The 23,705-nt window shown below is 49.3% G+C and overlaps 7 protein-coding genes across 7 annotated transcripts; 3 read left to right on the plus strand and 4 right to left on the minus strand.

The window, feature by feature from the left end:
• Nucleotides 1-287: 287 nt before the first annotated feature.
• Nucleotides 288-2,728, minus strand: N7489_002213 (uncharacterized protein; the record flags this gene model as incomplete). Its single annotated transcript, XM_056707968.1, has 5 exons — nucleotides 288-429; nucleotides 480-1,075; nucleotides 1,130-1,234; nucleotides 1,287-2,590; nucleotides 2,641-2,728. The coding sequence occupies 5 exons, from the start codon at nucleotides 2,726-2,728 to the stop codon at nucleotides 288-290; spliced, it is 2,235 nt and encodes a 744-aa protein (XP_056572270.1).
• A 1,927-nt stretch (nucleotides 2,729-4,655) lies between these two features.
• On the minus strand, nucleotides 4,656-5,822 carry N7489_002214 (uncharacterized protein; the record flags this gene model as incomplete). The annotated part of the gene is made up of 1 exon (XM_056707969.1): nucleotides 4,656-5,822. The coding sequence occupies one exon, from the start codon at nucleotides 5,820-5,822 to the stop codon at nucleotides 4,656-4,658; it is 1,167 nt and encodes a 388-aa protein (XP_056572271.1).
• Nucleotides 5,823-7,366: 1,544 nt separating this feature from the next.
• Nucleotides 7,367-8,885, plus strand: N7489_002215 (putative UV excision repair protein (RadW); the record flags this gene model as incomplete). The annotated part of the gene is made up of 7 exons (XM_056707970.1): nucleotides 7,367-7,384; nucleotides 7,447-7,494; nucleotides 7,558-7,633; nucleotides 7,713-7,792; nucleotides 7,859-8,191; nucleotides 8,244-8,714; nucleotides 8,769-8,885. 7 exons carry the CDS (start codon nucleotides 7,367-7,369, stop codon nucleotides 8,883-8,885), a joined length of 1,143 nt encoding a protein of 380 aa, XP_056572272.1.
• A 1,002-nt stretch (nucleotides 8,886-9,887) lies between these two features.
• smp3 (glycosylphosphatidylinositol-alpha 1,2 mannosyltransferase smp3) lies at nucleotides 9,888-11,755 on the minus strand (the record flags this gene model as incomplete). Its single annotated transcript, XM_056707971.1, has 4 exons — nucleotides 9,888-10,833; nucleotides 10,904-11,031; nucleotides 11,085-11,467; nucleotides 11,647-11,755. 4 exons carry the CDS (start codon nucleotides 11,753-11,755, stop codon nucleotides 9,888-9,890), a joined length of 1,566 nt encoding a protein of 521 aa, XP_056572273.1.
• Nucleotides 11,756-12,766: 1,011 nt separating this feature from the next.
• On the plus strand, nucleotides 12,767-13,471 carry skpA (SCF ubiquitin ligase subunit skpA; the record flags this gene model as incomplete). The annotated part of the gene is made up of 5 exons (XM_056707972.1): nucleotides 12,767-12,815; nucleotides 12,874-12,959; nucleotides 13,020-13,187; nucleotides 13,239-13,408; nucleotides 13,465-13,471. 5 exons carry the CDS (start codon nucleotides 12,767-12,769, stop codon nucleotides 13,469-13,471), a joined length of 480 nt encoding a protein of 159 aa, XP_056572274.1.
• Nucleotides 13,472-15,518: 2,047 nt separating this feature from the next.
• N7489_002218 (aminoglycoside phosphotransferase family protein) lies at nucleotides 15,519-16,205 on the minus strand (the record flags this gene model as incomplete). The annotated part of the gene is made up of 1 exon (XM_056707973.1): nucleotides 15,519-16,205. One exon carries the CDS (start codon nucleotides 16,203-16,205, stop codon nucleotides 15,519-15,521), a length of 687 nt encoding a protein of 228 aa, XP_056572275.1.
• Nucleotides 16,206-19,276: 3,071 nt separating this feature from the next.
• On the plus strand, nucleotides 19,277-23,278 carry mdr1 (ABC multidrug transporter Mdr1; the record flags this gene model as incomplete). The annotated part of the gene is made up of 1 exon (XM_056707974.1): nucleotides 19,277-23,278. One exon carries the CDS (start codon nucleotides 19,277-19,279, stop codon nucleotides 23,276-23,278), a length of 4,002 nt encoding a protein of 1,333 aa, XP_056572276.1.
• Nucleotides 23,279-23,705: the final 427 nt, after the last annotated feature.

Below are 23,705 nucleotides of genomic sequence, written 5' to 3' on the forward strand. Positions count from 1 at the left end.
GGATATTTCTTAAGTCTCGTCTGAATATCTCTTACTCCTCATTTGCTGTTCACGTTCACTGTATTTGAATCTAATTTGATACGATGTTCATATGTATGTCTCGCGACTTACCACTTTCTTCATCTTACATCCACTTTATTATAGAAATCAGAAATATTTATTCATTCTGATGCCCTCCCCCCTATCCCCACTCAGGGGGAGGGCATCGCAACTAAACATACAAAAAAATAGAATTGGTATCAACTGCGGGGAACGCTACACAAACATCTTGGTACAAGCCGGCGGGTCTAGTACCCGCGCGGCGGGGGCGGGGGCGGGGGGTGCGATCCGGGCGGCGGCGGCGGGAAGTACAGGGAGGGCGCGTGGCCCTGGGGCATGTAGCCCGGCAGGGGCAGGCGCGCGAAGTTCGAGCCCGGGGGGTGGGGGCAGCTGCGGCGGCCCGTTCATTGCAAACGGGTCCGGCAGGCCCATCCCCAAACCCAGCTGCTGACGGGCGGGGAGAAGGCGCCGCGGCTGCTGGGTTGGGGTGGGCCGTGGGAGGATGAAGGACCGCGGGTCTGTTGGCCCGTGGCCGTGGAGGGAGGAGGGAGGAGGGCCCGGGTGGGCGTGGGTGGGCTGGGGGGAGGAGGGCACGGTGGTGGGTGCCGGGGTCGGTGCGCATCATTGGAAGGTGTTGGGGCACGGGCTCGGTCAGAGCTGCGTCTGCCAGAATGGAAAGTGCCCGTGGGTGCACGGGGAAATCAGCGGCGCCATCGTAGCCCACGACTTTTCCACTCGCCTCTTGCTCGTGGATGTAGGTGGCTGCATGAAGCATGCTGCCGAAGGCATCCTTGGCGTAGGTTCGCAGAGCATCTTCGTCGGTAATTTCTGCTGGTGCAATCTCCTCGTTCAGGCGGCCCAGCCGTACTCTCTGGACGAATTCCTCCCATCCCTCCTCCGCTGCCATATAGTCAACTGCCCCCTCCGGGTCTCGAACTGCACTGGCTGTAAATCCACGCTCTTCCTGTCTTACCGCCGTTTCGCCGTCCCGGAAAAGGAATTGCTTCACGGATTGTTCTGAATCCGATGTATCATACTGGAGCCTGATTAGCTGCGTGTTCGATTTTGGGCAGTCTTCGAGAGTACGTACTTCGGTGTGTTCATCGTCCTCGGCCACCCTGCGGCCCTGGATCAGGGCCATCATCTTGCCCATAAGCATCTTAAGCATATCATCTTGGAGGTCCTCCATGCGCCGCTGTTTTCACAAGTCAGAATCCTTCAGTGATAAGACAAAGAACCAAACTTACCCTTGCAGTCTCTTTTGCAATGAGAACCTTGGCCTCATATACCCGACTCTCCTTATCAGCGGTCGCATTGTACTCGGCGTTCAGTTTCTCAATTGCCTTGCGTTCGTACTCATCCAGATCCCGCTGGACTTGTTCGAATTCAGGACATTCTTTGTGTGCATTTTTCTCGCGAGCAAGCTTGTGCATGGTTTGATCGGCCATGACACTCAGCGCAATACTCTGGGCCTGGCCAACCTTCTTAAAAAGCGCAGACAGTTCCTCCTGGCGAGTTTTTGTTGGCATTGATTCTGGAGTAGGCTCGGGGGTGGGACCACGCCAATTTTCGGCGACGTCCCAGATCTCGTCTTCGATTTTCTTGCCGCGTTTGATAATGGTGGCCTTAGCACGGCCACGTCCTCGACCACCTCGAGGCTTGGTAACAGCTGTAGGTCGAATTGGACCGACGAATCCACCGCGGCCTCCGCGACCACGGCCCCGGCCACGTCCTCGACCCCGGCCGCCGCGGGCTCCTCGACCTCCACGGCCTCCTCCTCGAATGGTTGAGTCGTAAGCAGGGGGGTCAAATTCTTCTAAAGGGATAGGAATGTCCTCAGGAGACGTTTCAGGCTCATCAGTTCGGGCCTTTTTGCTTATAGTGTCCTCGGAATCAACATCCGGGGTTCCGTTTTGCAATTCGAGTGACTTCCGCTTGCGCGAAATTCGAGGTGAAGACACTGCACTGAATGACGCTTCGTCAATCTGTGAGATCTTGGGACTTTGACCAGCGGGAGTGTCCTCGGTCTTTTCTTTAGCTCCAGGCGACACGGGGGCTGAAGCAACCGTGCGAGGTTCAGGGGATTGAGAGACTTTTTCGAAAGGAGGTTCGGACTTGAATTCCTCATTATACTGGTGATATTCCATGTCATCATCTGGCTGGTTGTTTTGATTGTCAACGACCTTGGTTGGCGAGACGTCTTCTTCGAAGGCGCCATCTCCATCCGGCTTCAGCCTGGCTGACTGCCGGGTGGTCCGCGAGGACTCAGGAACAGTCCGAGGATGTCGAGGACGCCGAGTGCGAGGGGTCTCTGGGTTTTGTGAGACCGCACTGGTTCCATTTTCATTTTCCCCATCGGGGGCATCATCGGAATCAGCAGGTTGAATTAGTTGGAATGATGAAAATTTTAATTTGAGGATGTGCGAGCCAACTTCTGGTTCGCTTGATTCATTAGAAGGAAGATGGCCAGGAAGACTGGCACGGCCACGGCCGCGAGCACGTCCTCGGCCTCGACCTCTTCCACGAGTAGTAGTGGGAATTGGAATGGGATCTATACATGTCAGGGATTGGACCGATGGCGTAAAGCTGTATGAGCCCTACCTTGTACGGTGCGCCCAGAACGCGTAGAAATACTAGGAGTCCTGACAGCAGGCTGCGCAGCCGCGCGGTTTTTCCTTCTTCCCACCATCGCTGTTGGTCTGGGGAAAATCAGTTTTGAACGGGGAAAATTGATCCAGTAGCAAGGGGGGAGGAAATCAGGGAGATGGGAAATTGAAGCATAGATCAGATGTAGGATACATCAAAGGTAGAATAGAATTTCAAGAACAATACAGTTCAAAGGGGGAAATGGTAGTAGAAAAAGGGAAAAAAAGTACAAGTCGCGTTGCCAAATGCAGAATGCAGAAAGGAAACGTCACTGGGAGCAGTGGGAAAAAAGGCTTGGCAAAGCGCGAAGTAGAAGAGAATAACACGCGAAGATCAGAAGATCAGAAGATCAAAAGATGCAAAGATGCAACGATCCCAAAGATCCCAAAGATCCAAAGAACCTCAAGGCCAAGATCAAGGGGACAGGGTTTTTTTTGGGTGTCAAAACAAGATAGGAAAAACAAGGTGTAGATTGGAAGGGGAGGAAATGGAAAACCCCCCTCAAGACTTATGAAATAACTTACCAAAGCGATGGATATGGGGAAAAAAGATGCGAAGTAAAAGGGAAAAAGCAGAGATCTACTGCAGGATTTGACCGGGTGGATGGGGAAAACGGGGCCAAGTAAAAAAAAAACGGGGGGAGAGAGAACAAGAACGGTAGAAAACAGGACGAAGGAGTAGAAGTTTAAAAAGGAAACCTTGGAAGAATATGGGGAAATGAGTAAAAGGTCGAAATTAGAAAAAGAAGTCGGGGAAAGTTAAGAGAGAAGATGAGAAGAGAAGGGAAAAAAGAGTCGAGAAAGTAGAAAAAAAGTAGAAAAGAAAGGGAAAAGGTCAAAACAAGTTGATTATGGGAGATGCTGAACCTTGGATCTTTCGTATATAACACTATTCTATATACTATATACTATATACACCTATATTGTTCATTCAATTCAATTCTATTAAATTACATTCTTATTCTTTGGTCTATTGATCGATGCCTATATACCCATGTCTATGTCGATTGAGATCGACTTCCCCGTGACTCGGCTGAGGCTCGGGAGCCACAATAGCATAGAACACCTTTACATTATACATTCAAACGTTGAATAGACTATACATTCCATTCATTCTATCACTTCTGCCTGGGAAACAATAGAGTATAGCCTACCTAGATACAAACATCATGTACGTGTGTATCTCCGATCCCAGCCACTTCCGGCACTCAACTGCCGGAGTATTTAGCCTACGTGAATAGGAGTCTACGTGTCTATATAGTACGTTGGTATTGTCTATCTTTCGGGCTTTATTATCTTCCATATACATGTCCATATTCTATCAATTGATATAATAATCTATCTTCTATTCTATATCCCTTTCCCCTACAGAAAATATATACGGACCCACTTGAGTCTAGGAGTCGGTGACAGCAACGCTTGCGGTTATCTTGCAATGTACTCTATACGGGGTACTCTCAGTGCTATTGGCTCTAATAAATATTATTATTATGAAGATTCCCAGTTGGAAGATACCAGTATTTTAAATATCCCGGAGGGAATGTGTCTCTTCCTCCAAGGTGCTCTAGTCCACGTCATCCCTAGCTAGGACAATAGTATAACTATAATGCATTTTTCGCCACACTCCAGGGCTGTCTAGTGTAATTAACATGGCAAAGCAAATCAGGAGTAAAAAATAAACACTTCCATGAATACCCAGTCCACGGACACAATTGGAAAATGTAAATGATAATTGAAGCCACATTGCTACTCAACTACCCCAATATATATACTTCCACCCGTTCAGTATGTGCAAAAACAAATTCAGTTCAAAAGATCCAATTATACCACCACCCATCCATCCCCTATGTACACAAATATGTCCAAATATCCAGTCATCATATACAGAAACATAAAAGGCAAAAGAGAGATATATATATAAAAAAAGAAAACATTGCAAGTCATGCGGATCACGATATTGAGGTAGATCAATCATTTTTCATAAGGGGATTCGTTCAAGTCATATCTCTTCACAGATTGTGAATGCGCAAAACCAAGAGTTGGATTCGGTCTTGGGCGGATGGTCTCCTCTGACTCCGACCCAGGCAATGGGGAAGGCGCACGCATGGCCTGGTCGCGGAGGGAGCGAGCAGATCTCATGCGCGTGATCGTCCCCGCCGTGATGGTCTGTCCTGCGCTCGGTGAGGCTTTAACCATCGTCCCCGGGGAGAAGGTTGGGGATGGACAGGGGCTTGTTGAGCGGAAGAGAGGGTGGATGTTGTTCTCGCTGAATGGGTTATACTCCCATGTGGAGTTGTTCGAGCTGGACTGTGTTGGGGAGTCGATGCGGATTGTTGATGCTGTTGGCGAGGGCATTGATGGATGTACTCGACTGTCTAAGGGGAGTGCAGTTGGGGGATTGCGGCGTAGGCTGGGCATGCTACGGATGCTGTGTGTGCCTCGGAGGAGGGGGCGAGTGTCCCGGTCTGGGAGTGTGTCTGGCATTCTGTCCCGTGTCGGGGATGGACTTGGTGAAGTGTGTGTTGAGGAGCTGTTGTCGATGCTGGCGTTCTTTTCTTCCTTTGTGCTTGTGGGACAGAGTGTTGTGTCTGAGTAGCGGCTGGACCGTCGAGGGTATTTGCGGAGTGAGGATCTTTTGGGTTCGAATAGCTCGGACAAGTCGCATACTCGAGGGGGCGATGGGAGGAAGTTAGGGCTTTGTGGGATATCCTTGAGCTCTTGGGAGTGAACCTCTTGTGAGTAGGCACGCGGCCATTGAGGGTTGGATTTCTCCTGGGCTAGTGTCATCGCGAGGAATCCACAGTATAGACCTTGTGCGAACACTGATAGTGCCCAGAACACAGAGCGAACCACAAAGACCGAGGCTTGAGGACTCCTTGCCATTGCTCCAGCAGATGCTGCAGCCGCAATGAGTAGATATCCGCCACCGAAACATATCCATAGTCGGCGGCCCGTTTGGATATTTTGACGGTGCAGCAGACCAAGGGCAATCAAAGCCATGCAGCTTACTGCACTTAGGATAGTCGAGGCCACATCGGGCGATGCTTTTGAGGTTGCATAGCAGATACCACTAAGAATGGTGACAATGAATGTTGCGAGCAAGGAGGCTGCTGCCAGTGAGTAAGATAGGTGAGGCATGATAATGTAAAAAAAAGAGAAAGACTAGGCAAAAGAATGGCCTGGAACTATATCAAAAGAGAGTAAGAGAGTGTCGATATGTCAAATGGTGGCAGACTGCCAATCCAAGACGTTTACCAATGCACACAATGAGTGTAAGAAATCTGCGGACTTCATGGGAGGGAAGATGTTTGTATTTATGAGTTTGTTATGCGTATAGGCAGAGGGTTCACACAACACGGGACGGGGCGATGCGGATCTCAAGCGTGGCTCAAAGTATATCGGGGAAGCAGTCAGTCTCAACCTGTCACTTTCTTTTTCTTTTCCCAGAAGAGATCGGTCTGATCCGTCATTCCAGTATGATGGTTAGACTTTGTCGATAAGAATTGGCTTGACATCAATTGGATCGATTGGCTGAGGTAGAGAGATGCCGGTGGAGTATGCATAATGTGTGTGAATATTTGAAATTGCCGTATTTCGCGCCTAATTCTGGGGTAGAGGCCCTGCCCAGACCGTCCTGCATAGTAGAAATCCGATAGTTTGGTTAATCCCACTAACAATGGCACTATTTAATCTGATCCATCAGTATTTGCGAACAGGCCGATCATCTCTCGATCTCAATAGTGCGGGCCGGATGTGATGTATCTCTCTCCCTTGCGAGAGGAAATCTCCGCGTTCCCATAGATCTCGGTTGAATCAGACTAAGCTAAGTATAGTGACTCTAGACAAATTCAAAATTGTACTTTGTTAGATTTTATAGATCCATATTCCGTACTCCGTAGTTACAGAGGCACAGACTGAATACTATGACCTGTCCTGCAGGAAGTATACAGGTTGGATTGTCTACCTGTGTTTCGGTTAATTTCTTTTCCGGAAGAGGTCTGGCGCATTCAATCGAGTATTTGTCAAATGAAATTAATAGATTTTCGTGTGTCTTGTGGATTTTTCTATGTATCGTTTTCCATGTGGGTACATATGTACAATATGTGCAATGTACAATGTCCGTGCTACTTGCTCGAGAGGCAATAGTGGCGCAATACTGTGTTATATAGGAGTCCAAAGAGCCGAGTATTCATGCTAGAAAAGCCTTCAATGTCATTGGGACTAAGTTGGGGTACAGATCTGCATCTCCAACCTATTGACTCTCGATGTCAGCCTGGGATGTTGTCATCGAGGCGGCCAACAGGCAACCAGCTTGGAATCAAATGGGGTAGACCAGAATTATTCTATGTGCATATGTGCACCACATGGAGAGTAAGAGAGCTGTGCACGAGAAGAACAATAATAGCCTGTTAATATCATCAGATTTGGAAAAGGTGTCCTAAAAAGTTGTCCTGATCAAAAGCTGAGTAGTGGAAGTAAATCCGAAGGCGGTCACCGCACTCGTTTGCTATCATCGTCACTCTGAATGCTCCCCTCCTACTTTCTTTTCCTTCTCTTCGACTTTTCTTCGACTTCATCGCTGAGAGGATCCTTTGCAATAACTACTCCCCCTTTCTCCTATAGCAATTCGACATCTTTTCTCCTTGCCCTTTTTCTCCCTGGTTTTACCCCAAAGCGGCAAAATGAAGCTCACTTTCAAGGTACGAAAACCTGCTCTTGGGGTCCCCATTGCCACAGACTGCTGACAAGTTGTCGATCACAGGACCTGAAGCAGGAGAAGTTTGTCATCGATGTCGAACCTTCTGAGACTGTACGTTCGTTCCCTTTCGCTACAACTAGCCAGCGTCATCGAGTGCGGGGCTCATCTTTTTAGGTTCGCGAGGTCAAGGTCAAAATCGCCCAAGAGAAAGGCGAATATGAGGCTGAGCGCATGAAGGTCATCTACTCTGGTTCGTGTTTTCTCCCTTGATAGACGAATTCTCCATCAACGGTGCCGTGGCTAACCCTCGCTTTTTTTTCTCATTGTAGGAAAGATCCTTCAGGATGATAAGACGGTCGAATCTTACAACATCCAAGAGAAAGATTTCCTAGTGTGTTTGCCTTCAAAGGTATGAGACAAGCCTTGTCTATGACTTCTATGATGACAGAGCCAAAACTGATGGATTGATGTTCAGCAACCCAAGGCCGCCGCGTCCACTGCTTCCTCGCAAGTTCCCTCGACCCCGGCTGCCCGAGCTCCTGTGTCAACACCCGCTGCTCCCCCAGCTCCTCATGCTGCCGCTGCTCCTCCCCCTTCTGTCGCTCCGGCGACCCCATCCCCGGCCGGTGCAGCTCCGGCTCCATCGAGCGGTCCCGCCTTCGGAGATCCTTCCGCTCTCACCATGGGCCCTGCCGCTGAGGGAGCAGTTGTCCAGATGGAGGCAATGGGATTCGCACGCACTGATATCGACCGTGCCATGCGCGCCGCATTCTACAACCCTGACCGTGCAATCGAATACCTTCTGACCGTAAGATTTTATTAGAAACCACACATTGAGTTTTTGCTAATGATTACGACAGGGTATTCCCGATAACATCCAGGAACAGCAACAGCAACAACAACAAGCCTCAGAGACAGCCCCTACCGGCGCCGCTCCTGCTGCTCCTGCTGCCCCTTCCGGTGGCGATGAGCCTCACCTCAACCTCTTCGAAGCTGCCGCTCAGGCCGGTGGTGAAGGTGGCCGACCTCGCGGTGCTGCTGGTGCCGGTGCCGGCGCCGCTGGTGGTGAAGCCCTTGGCAGCCTGGAGTTCCTCCGCAGCAACCCCCATTTCCAACAGCTTCGTCAGCTTGTTCAACAGCAGCCTCATATGCTCGAGCCTATCCTGCAACAGGTTGCCGCTGGGAATCCTCAGATTGCGTCTATCATCGGACAAAACTCCGATCAATTTTTGCAGCTTCTGGGTGAGGAACTCGAGGACGAGGAGGGTGCTTTGCCACCTGGCGCCCAGGCCATTTCGGTTACGGAAGAAGAGCGCGATGCCATTGAGCGTGTATGTTGAAATTTCCCCTATATCTCATGGTTTTTATGACTAACCTACAACCAGCTATGCCGCCTGGGCTTCCCCCGCGACTCCGTCATCCAGGCCTACTTCGCCTGCGACAAGAACGAGGAGCTCGCCGCCAACTTCCTCTTCGACCAGCCGGACGAGGATGAGCAGTAAAGAATTATACGTTCTCGCTCGACTTCCTTTCTTCCTCCCCTACTTCCCTTCCTCTTAACGTTATGTTCTATGATGAATACCAAGCATGCTGCTGTTTGAATTGATTCCCATCTCTCCTCACGCCGGATTCCTTCCCATGAATACGACTCAGTGCTCAGCTTGGCGTCTCTGAGTTTGTACTTGGCTTCTTCGCATCCCGCTGTTCCCTCTCCCCAAAACGCCTGTTATGTATCTACCTTTTTAGGGCAAAATGGGACCTGTTCGCTGCATATAGTGTATGTGAGTAATTGTGTAGTATTGTTCGGATAAGTGGCGATCTTCGATCTGGTCATCTGCCATGTGATTTTCATTGGTCATGCGTATTTTATATGCAGGTAGACAGATGTGCAGATGACCGGATGCCATCGCGTATATCCGCATGATTGGAGAAGTTTATATTCTAGGACTTGGAGCCGCGATGACCGCCCAAATCGTCAAAAATATATATCTTCACACAGCATTTACTATGTGCCCCGACCTAGGTCGACTTGATGTCCACAGGTGTATATATAGCCCTTATCGCCCCCTTATCAGGTTGTCTTTTTGAATGGCCTTCTAATGTTCTTCTGTCTTTTCTCCGTATGATAGGTCCATGCATCGTAGCTATTCGAACTGGGCAGTGGTGCCCCTGACTACAACCCAGCTGACCAGCCTAGACGGGAATAAAAAAGCCAATGTATTAATAGATTGAACATAGTACTACTTACAGGTAGAGGTAAGTACAAGTAGACTAGAGCCCCAAAGATATCAACTCGATTCACGCCCACCGCCAATGCAAAAGGTATCTTATGGAACCAGTAGCCCTAACATGCACCGAAAATATCCAGAGAAAAGAAAAAAAAAGGGGATTGCAGTCCAAATCTCAATGAGAATATAGTTCCCAAATACTGGATGTGAACAAAATACAATGCCCCATCCATGAATAGAATACATCCATGAACAAGCAGAAACAGAAAAAGAAGACTAATTGCAAGATCTCCGCACAGACCAAACACCCAGCCCGCGACGCCCAACGACCCGTTTCAGAGTCGGCAGGATCCCGTCTTCGCCGAAGTCCATGTCATCGAGGTTAAGGTGTTTGCGGTACGACCAAAGTGGATGAAGTTGCAAGTTCTGGTCTCGGCTCTGACGCGCGGACACAGCGTATGGATCGAGGAACGCAGCCGATGTAGGCGCGACCAGGAATACAGGCGATGGAGTAGAGCAGGCAGGTACAACTTTCTCCAGCTGCAGCATCATCTCCGCACCGGACATCCCCATGAGATCCAGAGTCTGGATCTCTGTGGTCTGGTTGTCCCCGCCGAGAAGCCACAGCGGCGGTGAGTATGTCTTCCACCAGAAAACTGTCGCGGAAGGTATGTGATGTGTTGTGCTAGACGAGACGATGTCCCGCATTGCTAACTGCGTGGGGACCACGCCGCCTTGGTGGTACACGCCCATGAGGAAGCCCATGGCTGCGTTGAAGATGACCCATACGGTGAGGAGGAGACGGGAGCGGCGCATGGGGACGCAGCTGAGGAGAAGGGGTACGGCCGGGAGGAGGAAGCGTGGTTCTTGGTGGGGGAAGAGGGAGAGGAGCATGGTTGCGGAGAGCGCGGAGAGGGCCCGCACATTGCGCATCCAGTATGGCACCAGTGGCCAGCTGAAGAGGGAGACTAGCATGGTTATGTACACTGGACCGAGGAGCTGGAGGAGGTTTGCGGTGAAGTGTTGATGGCGGGGGTGGAGGCCGTGCTGGGCTAGGTTGGACGTGTCGGTATTGTAGAGGAGGTTGTTGAGGGGAGTTATTATGGGATCGCGGAGGGTGCTGAGGAGGGAGGCTGTCGGCCGGTAGAAGGTTGTGTCTGTGTAGACTGCGATGAAGGAAAAGAGGAGACCGAAGAGGAGGAATGCTGCGAGGGAGAGTGGTCTGGTAGGAACGCGGGGTTAGTACATGCGTATGAGTGAGTTGGAGGCGAAGTGTATGTAGATTGACGCACTTGCGCTGGAACTGAGGCAGCAATTGCAGACCCGGGAATAGAAGGAAAGCCGGGAAGGTGATGCGGTTGAACACGCCCACCACGGCGATGAAGGCGAGCACGGCGTGGGAGAAGAAGGACGAGTGTCGCTGGGAGTTAAGTCAGCGTGAATAGTGTATTTCGAAGCTTTATCTCTTCGCACCTTATTCTCGACAATGCGCCGAATCAGAACCAGCCCCCAGGCAACCAACAGGGTCTCGAGGCTGTTGGAGAATGTGTGCGTCTGATATGTCCAGGTGACATAGGACGAGGCCACCAGCACCACTATTGCGCGCCGATGACGCGGGGAAGGCACTAGCTCATAGATCGCCCAGTCCTCCAGCACAAAACTCAATAGGAACATTCCACCGCGCAGCGCATAGTAGACCAAGTGGGGTGGGGGACTGCCCGACCCGATTTCAGTATAGAACCATTTCAAGAGGCTCATTGGAAGCTCGTAGGTCGCCCATAATGGGAATATGCTGCGGATGGGATGCTCAACGGTAAACTCCCATGGTAGCTTTGAAGGAAATGAGAATATGCGACCTGCATTTTGGTGATCTGGTCAATATTATTTTCCCCCTTCGTATAGGGGAGTCGCGGGACAGCCGGATCGCGCTTTTTTTTCCTTGCTTTGGGAAAAATCGCAACAAAGATTTCCACGCGTTTGTGTAGTCGCGGCATGATCACGATTTGTCAGGCGATCATTGGATTGTTGAACACACCTGCAAAGAGCTCTGGGCCTTGGAAATTCTCATCGGGATGTAGATAGCTTGGTGACAGTGCGAAGTACACGCGAATCACTAATAACAGTAGATATGTTCGACGCCACATGGTTGTAGAAAAAGGAACATTATTAGAAATAAAGAATGAAAGTAAAGAAATAGAATGAAATGATCGAAGGGAGAGGGGATGGGAAGAAAAGTAAACTAAAACGCGTATTGGACGATGATATCACTGGCCTCGCGTTAAGCGGTAAATTGAGAAATTCAGTAAATCGAAGAGGAATTCAGATCTATGTTATACTCTATAGTATTTCCGGTAGAATCTATACAATATAGAATCTAGTCCCTACATATGTACATATTGATGTATACATCAAAATATATCAAAATACTTGTTAATGTGATTGATATGCCTAAATTTCGTATAGATCTCCTATACTCCATACCCTAAGATACCATAGTTGATAGATCGACAATCTTTCAAAGAATATACCAGAACATCCAATTATCCAATTTTCCCAAAATAGCCTAGTTACAATTCTGCAGTTTCTTCAAGTCCAATTTCTTGTTTTAGCCATTGCTAGAACTTACATAGTTGTATGTAATCGGCCGCCGTTGCTTCTGGCTCAGTACGGAGTTAAGCCAGGGCAGGGCTGCTTGCAAGATAGTACCCTAGGTTCCCAAACTGTTGGTCCTCAAGTTAGTAGATTGCTAGTATGTTACTGGTCGGATTCTCGTTTTTTTGAATTGAAAGAATGAGTCAACAACAAATGTCCACGGGTATCATCTATCTAGGTAGGCAACTGTACTCCGGGTAAGACCTAGTTAAGGCGTGGGGGCTGACTTTGCCTTGTTGGGAGATACCCGCGACCGCCTTTGGTAACTCAGAGTCTCTTCAACATCACCACCCGCCATCTACTCATTACATCCTCGTCATTTTCAACCTTCGTCTCTCTTCAGATATACCAACTCTGAAGACGGTTTTAGATTCATAAGAGATATACACATCCCTCCACCTACGTGTGAGTAACGTCCCCGCCGTTGGACCACCCCGCACTTATTCGAAACTAGCAGAGCTAACATCACCTGAACGTTAGATTCCATCTTCAACATCAATACCATGAGCTCCATCACCCTCACCAGCTCCGATGGAGTCGATATCTCTGTCGGTAAGGATAACTTCCACACAGCAGGCTGTCGTGAGTGGCACTGACAGATTCTGAATAGAGCGCACCACTGCTGAGCGCTCCGTCCTGATCAAGAACATGCTCGAGGATCTTGGTGATTCTGGAGAGGCTATCCCCATCCCCAACGTGAGTTTCGCACCGAAATAGTTGGCATCCAGGACGAAACGCTTACACCTCTTTGTTCAGGTTAACGAGGCCGTCCTCAAGAAGGTCATCGAGTGGTGCGAACACCACAAGAACGACCCCCCCAGCGCCAGCGATGACGACGACAACCGTCGCAAGACCACCGATATCGACGAGTGGGACCAGAAATTCATGCAGGTGGACCAGGAGATGCTTTTCGAGATCATCCTCGTACGTTTCGTTCTAGACTCGCTTTTCGACACATATACTGACTGCTCCCAGGCTGCCAACTACTTGGATATCAAGGCCCTCCTTGACGTCGGCTGCAAGACCGTCGCTAACATGATCAAGGGCAAGTCCCCGGAGGAGATCCGCAAGACCTTCAACATCCAGAATGATTTCACTCCCGAGGAGGAGGACCAGATCCGCCGCGAGAACGAGTGGGCTGAGGAGTAAGTTGCTCCAACAGTATCCGTGGATCGAACCTATGCTGACATTTCTGCTTTAGTCGCTAAATGATGATTTTTTGTCTGTCTCTTTTTTTTCTTAAAAACAGAAAATGATATCCTCCCGGCTGTTTACGACAATGTGCAGCGTAGCCCTTCCTGTCTAGTAGGGTGATTATCTTTTGGGGCGTTTATTCTTGCTATTTTCCTTCCGAGGTTATTCGATTCGATTTGGAAAAAGATCGCTAGCCTTGCAATGACATCTATTACAGAAACCTTTTGAATCCAGTAGTAGATAGTTAGCGGGGTCATAAAACCGTCATATTTTTACTATGACGACAGGCGCCAAGTGGTAAAAATAGCCCAACTACATAGTTAGTTACTATGTAGCATATAAACGCAGATTCAAGGCTGTACGGAGTACTACAAAGTGTAATACGAACAGTAGCACCACAAATCATGAACATACAGCATGGGAATTCTCATGCAACGCCCGGATCAAATCTACGGCCATCAAGACCATCCCAAAAAGTAGGCAAAAGGATATTCAATTCGATTCAATCAGATTTTGTATCAAAAAAGAAAATCCCCCGCCATGCCAGTCCTACAAGCCCGCCCCCAGCAAGAAGACGATCAGCCCTCAACAGCAACAAACCCTTTTGCAAACGTAATCCGGGCCTGCCATCCATATCGATAATAAGGGCGTGTTGGAAATCCATCATATCTCCACTCGGAACCGTGGAGGAAATAATGACGACCCATTGGAAGATTAAGAAAAAAAAAAGATAGGCACGACCCAACGCAAGACCCGGATCAAGATTTGATAATTGAATTTTTTGGTTTGCAATTGCACTCAAGAGTAGTTCCACATCCACTAGCGCTCTCAAGTTCATGGCCAAGGCATGTTGTTCGAAATTCGGTTGTGGGCGTCACATCATGAAGAGGGTTTCGAAATCATCAAAAACCCTTGAACCACCCCGCACAGACACACTTCGGTTGCCATATGACATCGCGAGCTGAATTGGGACTTTTGAGAATGGCCGGGCGGAGGGTGCGAATACTGAGGGTCCGCTTAGACCTTCAGGGTCGACTTACGCCAGTGGCGGCGCTTGGCGTTGTATCTGTTTCAGCAGTGTATCAGCCATATATTCGATTCAATGTAATTCCCTCATCTCTTTTTCTCCATTGTTGGTTCGTGCGGTCGGCGGGTGGATGGTTATGTGCGTTTCCCTTTCCTCTCTCGCGTTTCCGTATCACTCTTCCCACAAATGGCGAATTCGGATATAAAGATGGATTTTGGATCTCGAAAACAAAGGTGCGATTTACCTGATGGTGTTGTTGGTGCGCAGACGGATCCACTGGGGGATGGGGCGGTTCTGACGCTGAGCTTTGGCAAGCTTTTGCTTGGTGCGGAAGGTCTTGTGGCTCTGTGTGGAAAATGACGGGTTAAGATTTTGTTTCTCGATTTTTCAGAGGTCTGACTGGAGAGGGAGACGGCGACGATGGCGAATGTATTTTTCGAGAATGGCGGGAACAGGGGTCTAACATACCGGCATCTTGAAGGGTTGATCGCGACGGCGAGCTTGTTGGATGGACGGATGAAGTTATCGACCTTCGAGTGTGGATGGTTTGTGTGCGGCAGGGCTTGGCTTCGCTTCGGTTGGGTCAGGTGATGTGGAATTTATGCCTAAGGTTGTAAGGTGTTGAGGCAGAAACAATTTCCGCAAAGTGGGTCAACTTCTACGAGTGTTCCGTATACGCTCACACTGCCCAGGTGCCATTATGCAAGTAATACGTTACAATATACAGTCTGGTATACGATATACGTCCATGGATATACCCTGTTCCCTTTTTTAGAATAGTGCTTACCTTTGATGGCTATCAGGATCGTTGGAAACAGTCGAGCTACAATGCAATTTGCGTCCTGCAATGTCCTGTTTTGTACTGCCGCATAAGCAAGCTAGCCCTGGAGGCTTTGATTCGGAACCTCGTAAGCCGTGAATAACCTGCCCTAGCCGTGAACAAATACCATAAAGTCCCTTATCACCAACAAAAGCTCAGAACTGGAGCAGTACAACCATCATAGCATAGAGACACGGATTCATGTAAGATCCCATTAGGCCAATGCCGCAGTAGTCAACCCATACCCAATGGAATCAAGTTGTCGTTCTTCCTCAGGGAAGCGTGGGATAAGAGACAAGACAGCTTCATTAAAGCCAGTAAAGAACTGCTGAGCCAATAACGCAGCACTTTCAAAGGCAGGGGGATATGCACCGGCAAACGCCCAGTCAACCAACCATACCTCCCCATTCTGGTCTAAGATCAAGTTTCGAGGACTTATGTCCTGATGGGTGAGAACAAAGGTGGTAAATTGAAATGGTGGGATATCTTTGGGACATTGTTTCACATGCTTACAGATATCAAGCTTGTGGTTGAACCAACCTTGAAATCCGGCACTGTCCTTAAACGGACCGGCGCTATAATCTGTGAAGAATCGGCCCCGAAATGGCCCGCCACCAGGAGGACCGGGCTGCAAGATTACAACAGATTGCATTTCTTTGATCATTTCCGCGATCTGTATAGCGATTTGTCTTTGGTTGTTGGATGTTAGGTCGGCCCAACACTTATCGAGAGGTTGGCCTGGGATAAAATCCATCACGATATATCCCTTCGTACCAAAGTATTGCGTGTCGTCTTCGACTTGAAATGAACGGTGGACTCGTGGAGCTCGAATGCCGGTTCTGGAGGCGACGAGATTGAGTGTCTTTGCTTCGCAAGGCAGGACGGTGCCGCCGCCTTTCATCACCAGATCTCGTGAGAGGTACAACTCTTATGGAGCCAAACTCGTGGAGAACAGGGGCAGACTCAAGAAGGGTTGCCAGGGTCTTGTCTGTGACGGAGTCAAGATCCTTTCCATCTAGCGGGAAGTCTCCCTCTAGATCCCTGCTGTGGGGCTGTAAATCAAGAATATCAGTATATGGTACTTAACCCAGGAAGCGTCACAAACATCCGAAAGTGGACGAATCCAGGCCATTGGATCTATTTCATAGACGGAGGGGTTGCTGAGCGGCAATGATTGTTGAATCTCCATGGTGGTTACTTGGGAAACCTGATTTATTTAGAAAATGAATTTAGTACGGTGGTCACCGGGAAATAGGAAAATGGAAGCATGGGTTTGCTTGAGGACTGAGGCATGAATGAGCCAATCAACGCGATGCTCGCTTGACGCGCGAATGGCCTTGGGCACCTTGTCACATCCTTGGAAAATCGTTGAGATCACAACTTCTACCTGCATGTGTCCGTGCCATCGGGCATGCCTCAACCAATTGCTTCTCATTGCATCCCAACCTTAAGGGCCCCAACTTTATTACTACACTTAAAGCCAGTCAATAGTACCCAACATTTATCCAATTGGCTCAAATCATGTCAGCATCAGTTCCTATTCGGAATTCTGTTACCCAAACTTATTCCACTTGGCGCCTTGGCTGCACAATCGCGTGTAATCGAAATGCGGAACCGGACGACACATGTGTAGCTGCCAGGAAAGATGGAGAAGATTGGTATATTCTTCGGCATGCAACATCCGAGTAAGCAACCACCCGATGCCACGCCTGCAAATTCGCACGGGGTCCGTTTGATCCATAAAGTAGGTACCCTATCAGTAGTAGAGGCTATTAGAAACAATGCCATCTACAGAGTCCACCGCTAGAGTTCCGATACCACTTCGGAGAGTGAAACCATCAAGTTCGTTCAAGAAACGCTTCCTAAGTGCCTGTGCCTAAAGTAATCTATTCCTAGGTCGACGGAAATCGTTCATTCTTGGTGTTGAAAAGAGTTCCGGGTATAACACTGAGAGATGCGTAGGGAACTATGTCCGCTACCGAGCAAGATCCTATCCTGGATGATATTGTTTCTATATGCGATATACTCGCATCTATTATTTCTAACCGACTCCAGAATGTATATGGAGGCCCGGAATTGGAACCTTACCTTGCTCACTCGGAACGAGATTTGTTAGAGCCGTTAACTATGTCTGAGAGTAGGGGATATTTCTTGCGGGAAGACCTTCATCCAAACCCAGAGATTGAAGAGAGGTTCCATCTCTACCATTCAATGTGCAGAGTGGTTCATGGAGTGGTGGAGGTGAAAAGCTAGATAGTGAATCAAGCCGGTGACATTTTGTGTAGATTCGGCGATAGATCTGTCTCTTCCTCTCCTTGGACAAAATCCACGACTATATCTGGTCACCTTCTTCTTTCCAAGGCTGGGTTTCAAGGCCAGTTGCTATCCAATTCATCGCGTATACCAACTCTCAGCAGTAATATTGCTACATAGCCGCGGACAAAATTACCGGGCAGCTACTAGCTACCTAGCGATAATATAGCGTGGTAGTGATGGTCTATGTACCAAAAGAGATGTAGCCCTAGAGTGTGAGATAGTCGATTTCGAGGCGTCCCAAGTGGGTGTTTCTATTTTCCTTTTCTTGGCTCTTGGCTCTTTCCTTTTTTGGTAGTCATAGGGCTGAAGGAATTCGGGGAGACGAATGGTCTTGTCATGCCCTACTAGACTTTTATCGCAGCAGCGATCCACAGTTTGAGGATCTTCGACTTGGCTGGGAAGCTTGATTTTGGGCGAAGAGAGATATGGTCATTCGTAGTATCTATAGGCGACGTTATTTTAGTTTGAGCTCATATTTCCCTCTATGGTATATGGTTGCATCATAAACGTGGCGAACTGGGAGGTCTAGTACGACATGGAGGAAAAAGGTACAGATTTGACAATTCCAAAATAATCCCTGAATTTGAACGTATGTTGGTTCTGACCACAAATTTACACATGGCATAGCTCTACCCGACGTCAGACAGAAGAGGTTTACGTTGCACCTCCACCCTTAATAAGGACCAAGGAAGGTGCTGTGTTATCTCAGGCCTCCCGAGGTCAGCACCTTGGAAGTAATCAACTTGTACGAAATAGGCAAAAGGAGGCAAAAGGGAGTCAAAGCGTCCAATGTCGGACATCGGACATGAAACTACCCGACGCATAAAAAAAGTGGAATCGGTCCAGATCTTCTGTCTTAGCGGATCAAATTTCGGACGAAATCCTCCGTAATATACCTAATATAGGTACCTACCTTAGGTAGGTATGTGGATTCAAATGATATGACTCAGGATATCCGTATTCGTTCTCGTGTTTCGCGTCATGATGATGTGTTTCGTGTTGTCCGTGTTATACTCTCTGCGTTAAGGTCACAGTACGTACGAAGTGCCACATGCATGCATGTTTCAATCATACTGGACCTGCGTCAAGCATTAAGTAAAGAAGCAAATCCTCCGTGCTAACTATGTTGTAGTGTTCCCTAGAAAGGGGGCGCGTTCGAGGGATGCCCTTGCACGAGGAATGTGGAGGTACATCATAAGGAATGTCCAGCCTCTGTATAAACAGATTAGCAATCTGTACGTACAGGGAACATACACCCGTTGGAATAGAGAGATAAGACCAAGTTAGGATCTAGGCAGCACTCAGTGATATAGTAAATATCGTAAACGGCGTAAACGGCGTAAATACGTCGATTAGAAATTGCAAATTGCATAAAGACATGTCGGAGTTCGGACTACCCGACCCGCCCAAAAAAAATAAGCCCCTCCGAAGTACCTAAAGTAAGTATAATCCAAGACATTTAGATCTCACTCCTTCCTTCACCCCTTTCGTTAATCTTTACTCTTCTTAATCTAATACTCTCATATCCCTTAATCTCTCTAATATCTCTTCTTTCTGCTAGCGCCTTGATTCATCCCTTCACGTCTCGCCTCTTCAGATCAAATCCTCATCTTCAAGTTCTTCATGGAGTAGAGATTCAAACCCAAAAGCTTCAACATGCAACAGCCCCAGGAGGGCGTGACGGCCGTTGAGAAGGTGGCCGACGGTCCTCAGCTTAACGAGAAGCCCGTCGACAAACGTGATTCCGATTCCGCTTCCACATCAACAGCAAAGGAACACGAAAGCAAGACTCCAGTCGCGTCAGACGAAGATGCGCTCTATGCTCACTTGCCTGAGCATGAAAAGGACATCTTGAAACAACAGCTGGATGCGCCTCCTGTCAACATCTCTTACTTCGGTCTCTATCGATATGCCTCCCGCATAGACATACTCATCATTGTCATCAGCACACTCTGCGCCATCGCCGCCGGTGCTGCCTTGCCTCTCTTCACTATTCTCTTCGGCTCCTTGGCCACGGCTTTCCAAAAGATTATGCTCCGCACTATCCCCTACGATGAATTCTACGATCAATTGACCACCAACGTGTTGTACTTCGTCTATCTCGGCATCGGAGAATTCGTCACCGTCTACGTCAGCACCGTCGGTTTCATCTACACCGGAGAGCATGTCACCCAGAAGATTCGAGAGCACTACCTCGAAGCCATCCTACGTCAGAACATCGCCTACTTCGACAAGCTTGGTGCAGGTGAAGTGACTACCCGCATCACGGCTGACACCAACCTTATTCAGGATGGTGTCTCCGAAAAGGTCGGTTTAACCCTTACTGCCGTCGCTACCTTCGTGACTGCTTTCATCGTTGCATACATCAAGTATGCCCCCTTGGCTGGCATATGTACTTCGACTATGGTCGCGCTGGTCCTCATCATGGGCGGAGGCTCCCAACTGATCATCAAGTTTGGCAAGCTTTCCCTGGAAAGTGCCGGTGCCGGTGGAACTGTGGCGGAGGAAGTCATCAGCTCGATCCGCAATGCGACCGCATTCGGTACTCAAGACAAGCTCGCAAAGCAGTACGAGTCTCACTTGCTTCGCGCAGAGCGCTGGGGCATGCGCCTCCAAATGAGTCTTGCCGTGATGGTCGGTATCATGTTTGGACTCATGTTCATGAACTACGGCCTCGGATTCTGGATGGGATCTCAATTCCTGGTGGATGGTAAGGTTGATGTCGGACAAGTTTTGACCATCTTGATGGCTATTCTTATCGGTTCTTTCTCCCTGGGCAATGTCAGCCCGAACGCGTCAGCATTTACCAATGCTGTGGCGGCCGCTACCAAAATCTTTGCGACTATCGACCGGGACTCCCCGCTGGACCATACTTCGGACGAAGGCATCATCCTTGACCACGTCGAGGGTCATATCGAGTTCCGCAATGTGAAACACATTTACCCCTCCCGTCCGGAAGTTACTGTCATGAATGACGTTTCCCTCGGCATTCCTGCTGGGAACACCACCGCATTGGTCGGACCCTCAGGTTCTGGCAAGAGCACCGTCGTCGGTCTTGTCGAGCGGTTCTATCTCCCAGTCGGTGGTCAAGTATTCTTGGACGGCCACGACGTCCAGACTCTCAACTTGCGATGGCTACGACAGCAGATCTCCCTGGTCAGCCAGGAACCTGTTCTGTTTGGCACAACCATCTATCAAAATATTCGCCACGGTCTGATTGGAACACGCTTCGAACATGAGTCCGAGGAAAAGATCAAGGAGCTTATTGAGAATGCCGCCAAGATGGCCAACGCTCACGAATTCATTACTGCTCTTCCGGAAGGCTATGAGACAAACGTCGGCCAGCGTGGATTCTTGCTGTCTGGCGGCCAGAAGCAACGTATTGCCATCGCTCGTGCTATGGTCAGCGACCCCAAGATTTTACTTCTGGACGAAGCCACTTCAGCCCTGGATACGAAGTCCGAGGGTGTTGTTCAGGCAGCACTTGATCGCGCTGCTGAAGGCCGCACCACCATCGTCATCGCCCATCGTCTGTCTACTATCAAGTCTGCTCATAACATTGTCGTCTTCGTTCAAGGATCCATCGTTGAGCAGGGCACTCACTCCCAGCTGACTGAACACGACGGTCCTTACTTCAAGCTTGTCGAGGCCCAGCGCATCAATGAGGAGAAGGATGCAGATGCTTTGGACGCGGATGAGGATGAGGATGGCCTCGAGGAGATGACCAAGTCTCACATCGCACGTGTCAAGTCAATTGCCAGTGGCTCCACCTGTGTGAAGGACGAGGCCGAAACATTCCAGGACGCCATGCATCGCCAGGAGTCTCGCAAGTCCGTTTCCAGCGTTATTCTATCACAGAAGACTGCTGAAGGCGGCAGAAAGCACTCGCTCTTGACTCTGATTAAGTTTATCGGCTCGTTCAACAAGGAAGAGCGGTGGTTCATGGCCATCGGTCTTTGCTTCTCGATTCTTGCCGGTTGTGGTCAACCAACTCAAGCTTTCTTGTATGCCAAAGCTATCAGCGCTCTTTCCTTGCCCAAAACCCAATATGACAAGCTGAGATCGGATGCCAACTTCTGGTCACTGATGTTCTTTATCGTCGGTATTGTTCAGATCATCACCTTCTCAGTCCACGGTATCGCCTTCGCGTTCAGCTCTGAGAGATTGATTCGCAAGGCTCGCGGCAATGCCTTCCGTGTCATGCTCCGACAGGATATCAACTTCTTCGATCGTGAGGAGAATAGCACTGGCGCTTTGACTTCTTTCCTTTCAACTGAAACCAAGCACCTGGCCGGTATCAGTGGTCAAACTCTTGGAACAATTCTCATGACTTCAACAACACTCATTGCTTCAATTGTGATCGCGCTTGCTTTCGGATGGAAGCTTGCTCTCGTTTGCATGTCCGTCATCCCGATTCTTCTCGGCTGCGGCTTCTACCGTTTCTACATGCTTGCCGCGTTCCAGGCACGTTCCAAGGCCGCTTACGAGGGATCAGCCAGCTACGCCTGCGAGGCTACATCTGCCATTCGCACTGTGGCTTCGCTTACTCGTGAGACCGACGTTTGGTCATTCTACCATGGTCAACTCGAGCGTCAGGGCCGCACAAGCCTGATCTCGGTATTCAAATCATCGCTCTTGTATGCTGCCTCCCAGGCCTTGGTCTTCTTTTGTGTCGCCCTTGGCTTTTGGTATGGTGGAACCCTGCTCGGTCATCATGAATACGACGTGTTCCGCTTCTTCGTCTGCTTCAGTGAAATCTTGTTCGGTGCTCAGTCCGCTGGCACAGTGTTCTCCTTCTCCCCCGACATGGGCAAGGCCAAGAACGCCGCCGCCGAGTTCCTTAGGTTGTTCGAGCGTCGGCCTACAATTGACACATGGTCCGAAGAGGGCGAGAATTTGGACCACTGCGAAGGAACCATTGAGTTCAAGGACGTGCACTTCCGCTACCCCACCCGTCCCGAGCAGCCTGTGCTCCGCGGTCTGAACCTCACTGTCAAGCCTGGCCAGTACATTGCCCTGGTCGGACCTAGTGGATGCGGCAAGAGTACGACCATTGCCCTCCTCGAACGTTTCTACGATGCTCTTTCCGGAGGTGTCTACATAGATGACAAGAATATCGCCGACCTCAATGTTAATTCCTACCGCAGTCACCTGGCGCTGGTCAGCCAGGAGCCCACCCTCTACCAGGGTACCATTAAGGAGAACATCCTGCTCGGTAGCCCTAACCAAGATCCAACCGAGGAGGAGCTTGTCCAGGTCTGCAAGGACGCCAACATCTACGACTTCATCATGTCGCTCCCCGAAGGCTTTAACACCGTCGTCGGAAGCAAGGGAGGCATGTTGTCCGGTGGCCAAAAGCAGCGTGTCGCCATCGCCCGCGCCCTCCTGCGCAATCCTAAGGTCCTACTTCTGGATGAAGCTACCTCGGCTCTCGACTCCGAATCCGAGAAGGTCGTCCAAGCTGCTCTGGATGCTGCTGCTCGCGGTCGTACTACCATCGCTGTGGCTCACCGTCTCAGTACCATTCAAAAGGCCGATATCATCTATGTCTTCGACCAAGGCAAGATTGTCGAGAGCGGTACTCACACTGAGCTCTTGCGCAACAAGGGTCGCTACTTCGAGCTGGTCAACCTCCAGTCCCTTGGCAGGGCCGGCTAAATCTTTTGATTTATTTTCATATCCATGTATCATACCCCCATTTTCTTTCTTGATTCTATCTCACATTCCCTGCCATTTCCCCCATCTGTTGCGTCTCTTTCAATTTCTCCCACCAGGGTATTCTTGTGATAGATTATTTTTCAGCAGCAAAGACGCGGAAAGTCAGGGTACATTGTCTCCCCTCGATAAAGATAAAAAATTAAAAAACATCCACTAGGGATGTAGGATTAGATGAATGAATACAATGAAATCTCAATTCAACACCACCCGGTTTCGCTCCAAACTCCATCCGTTCAGTTGGATCCCTTCAAACCATTTCAAGTCCTTTCAATCAGTAGACCTCTTGCCGTGTAGCCCTTCAATCCTCCTCCGAAAACCCAAACTCCCTCACCACCTCGACCTGCCTCACCCCCTGGCATCAGCAATA

This window comes from Penicillium chrysogenum (assembly GCF_028827035.1).
Source record: "Penicillium chrysogenum strain IBT 35668 chromosome Unknown utg000001l_segment0_segment0, whole genome shotgun sequence".
In the NCBI taxonomy this organism is placed as follows: domain Eukaryota; kingdom Fungi; phylum Ascomycota; class Eurotiomycetes; order Eurotiales; family Aspergillaceae; genus Penicillium; species Penicillium chrysogenum.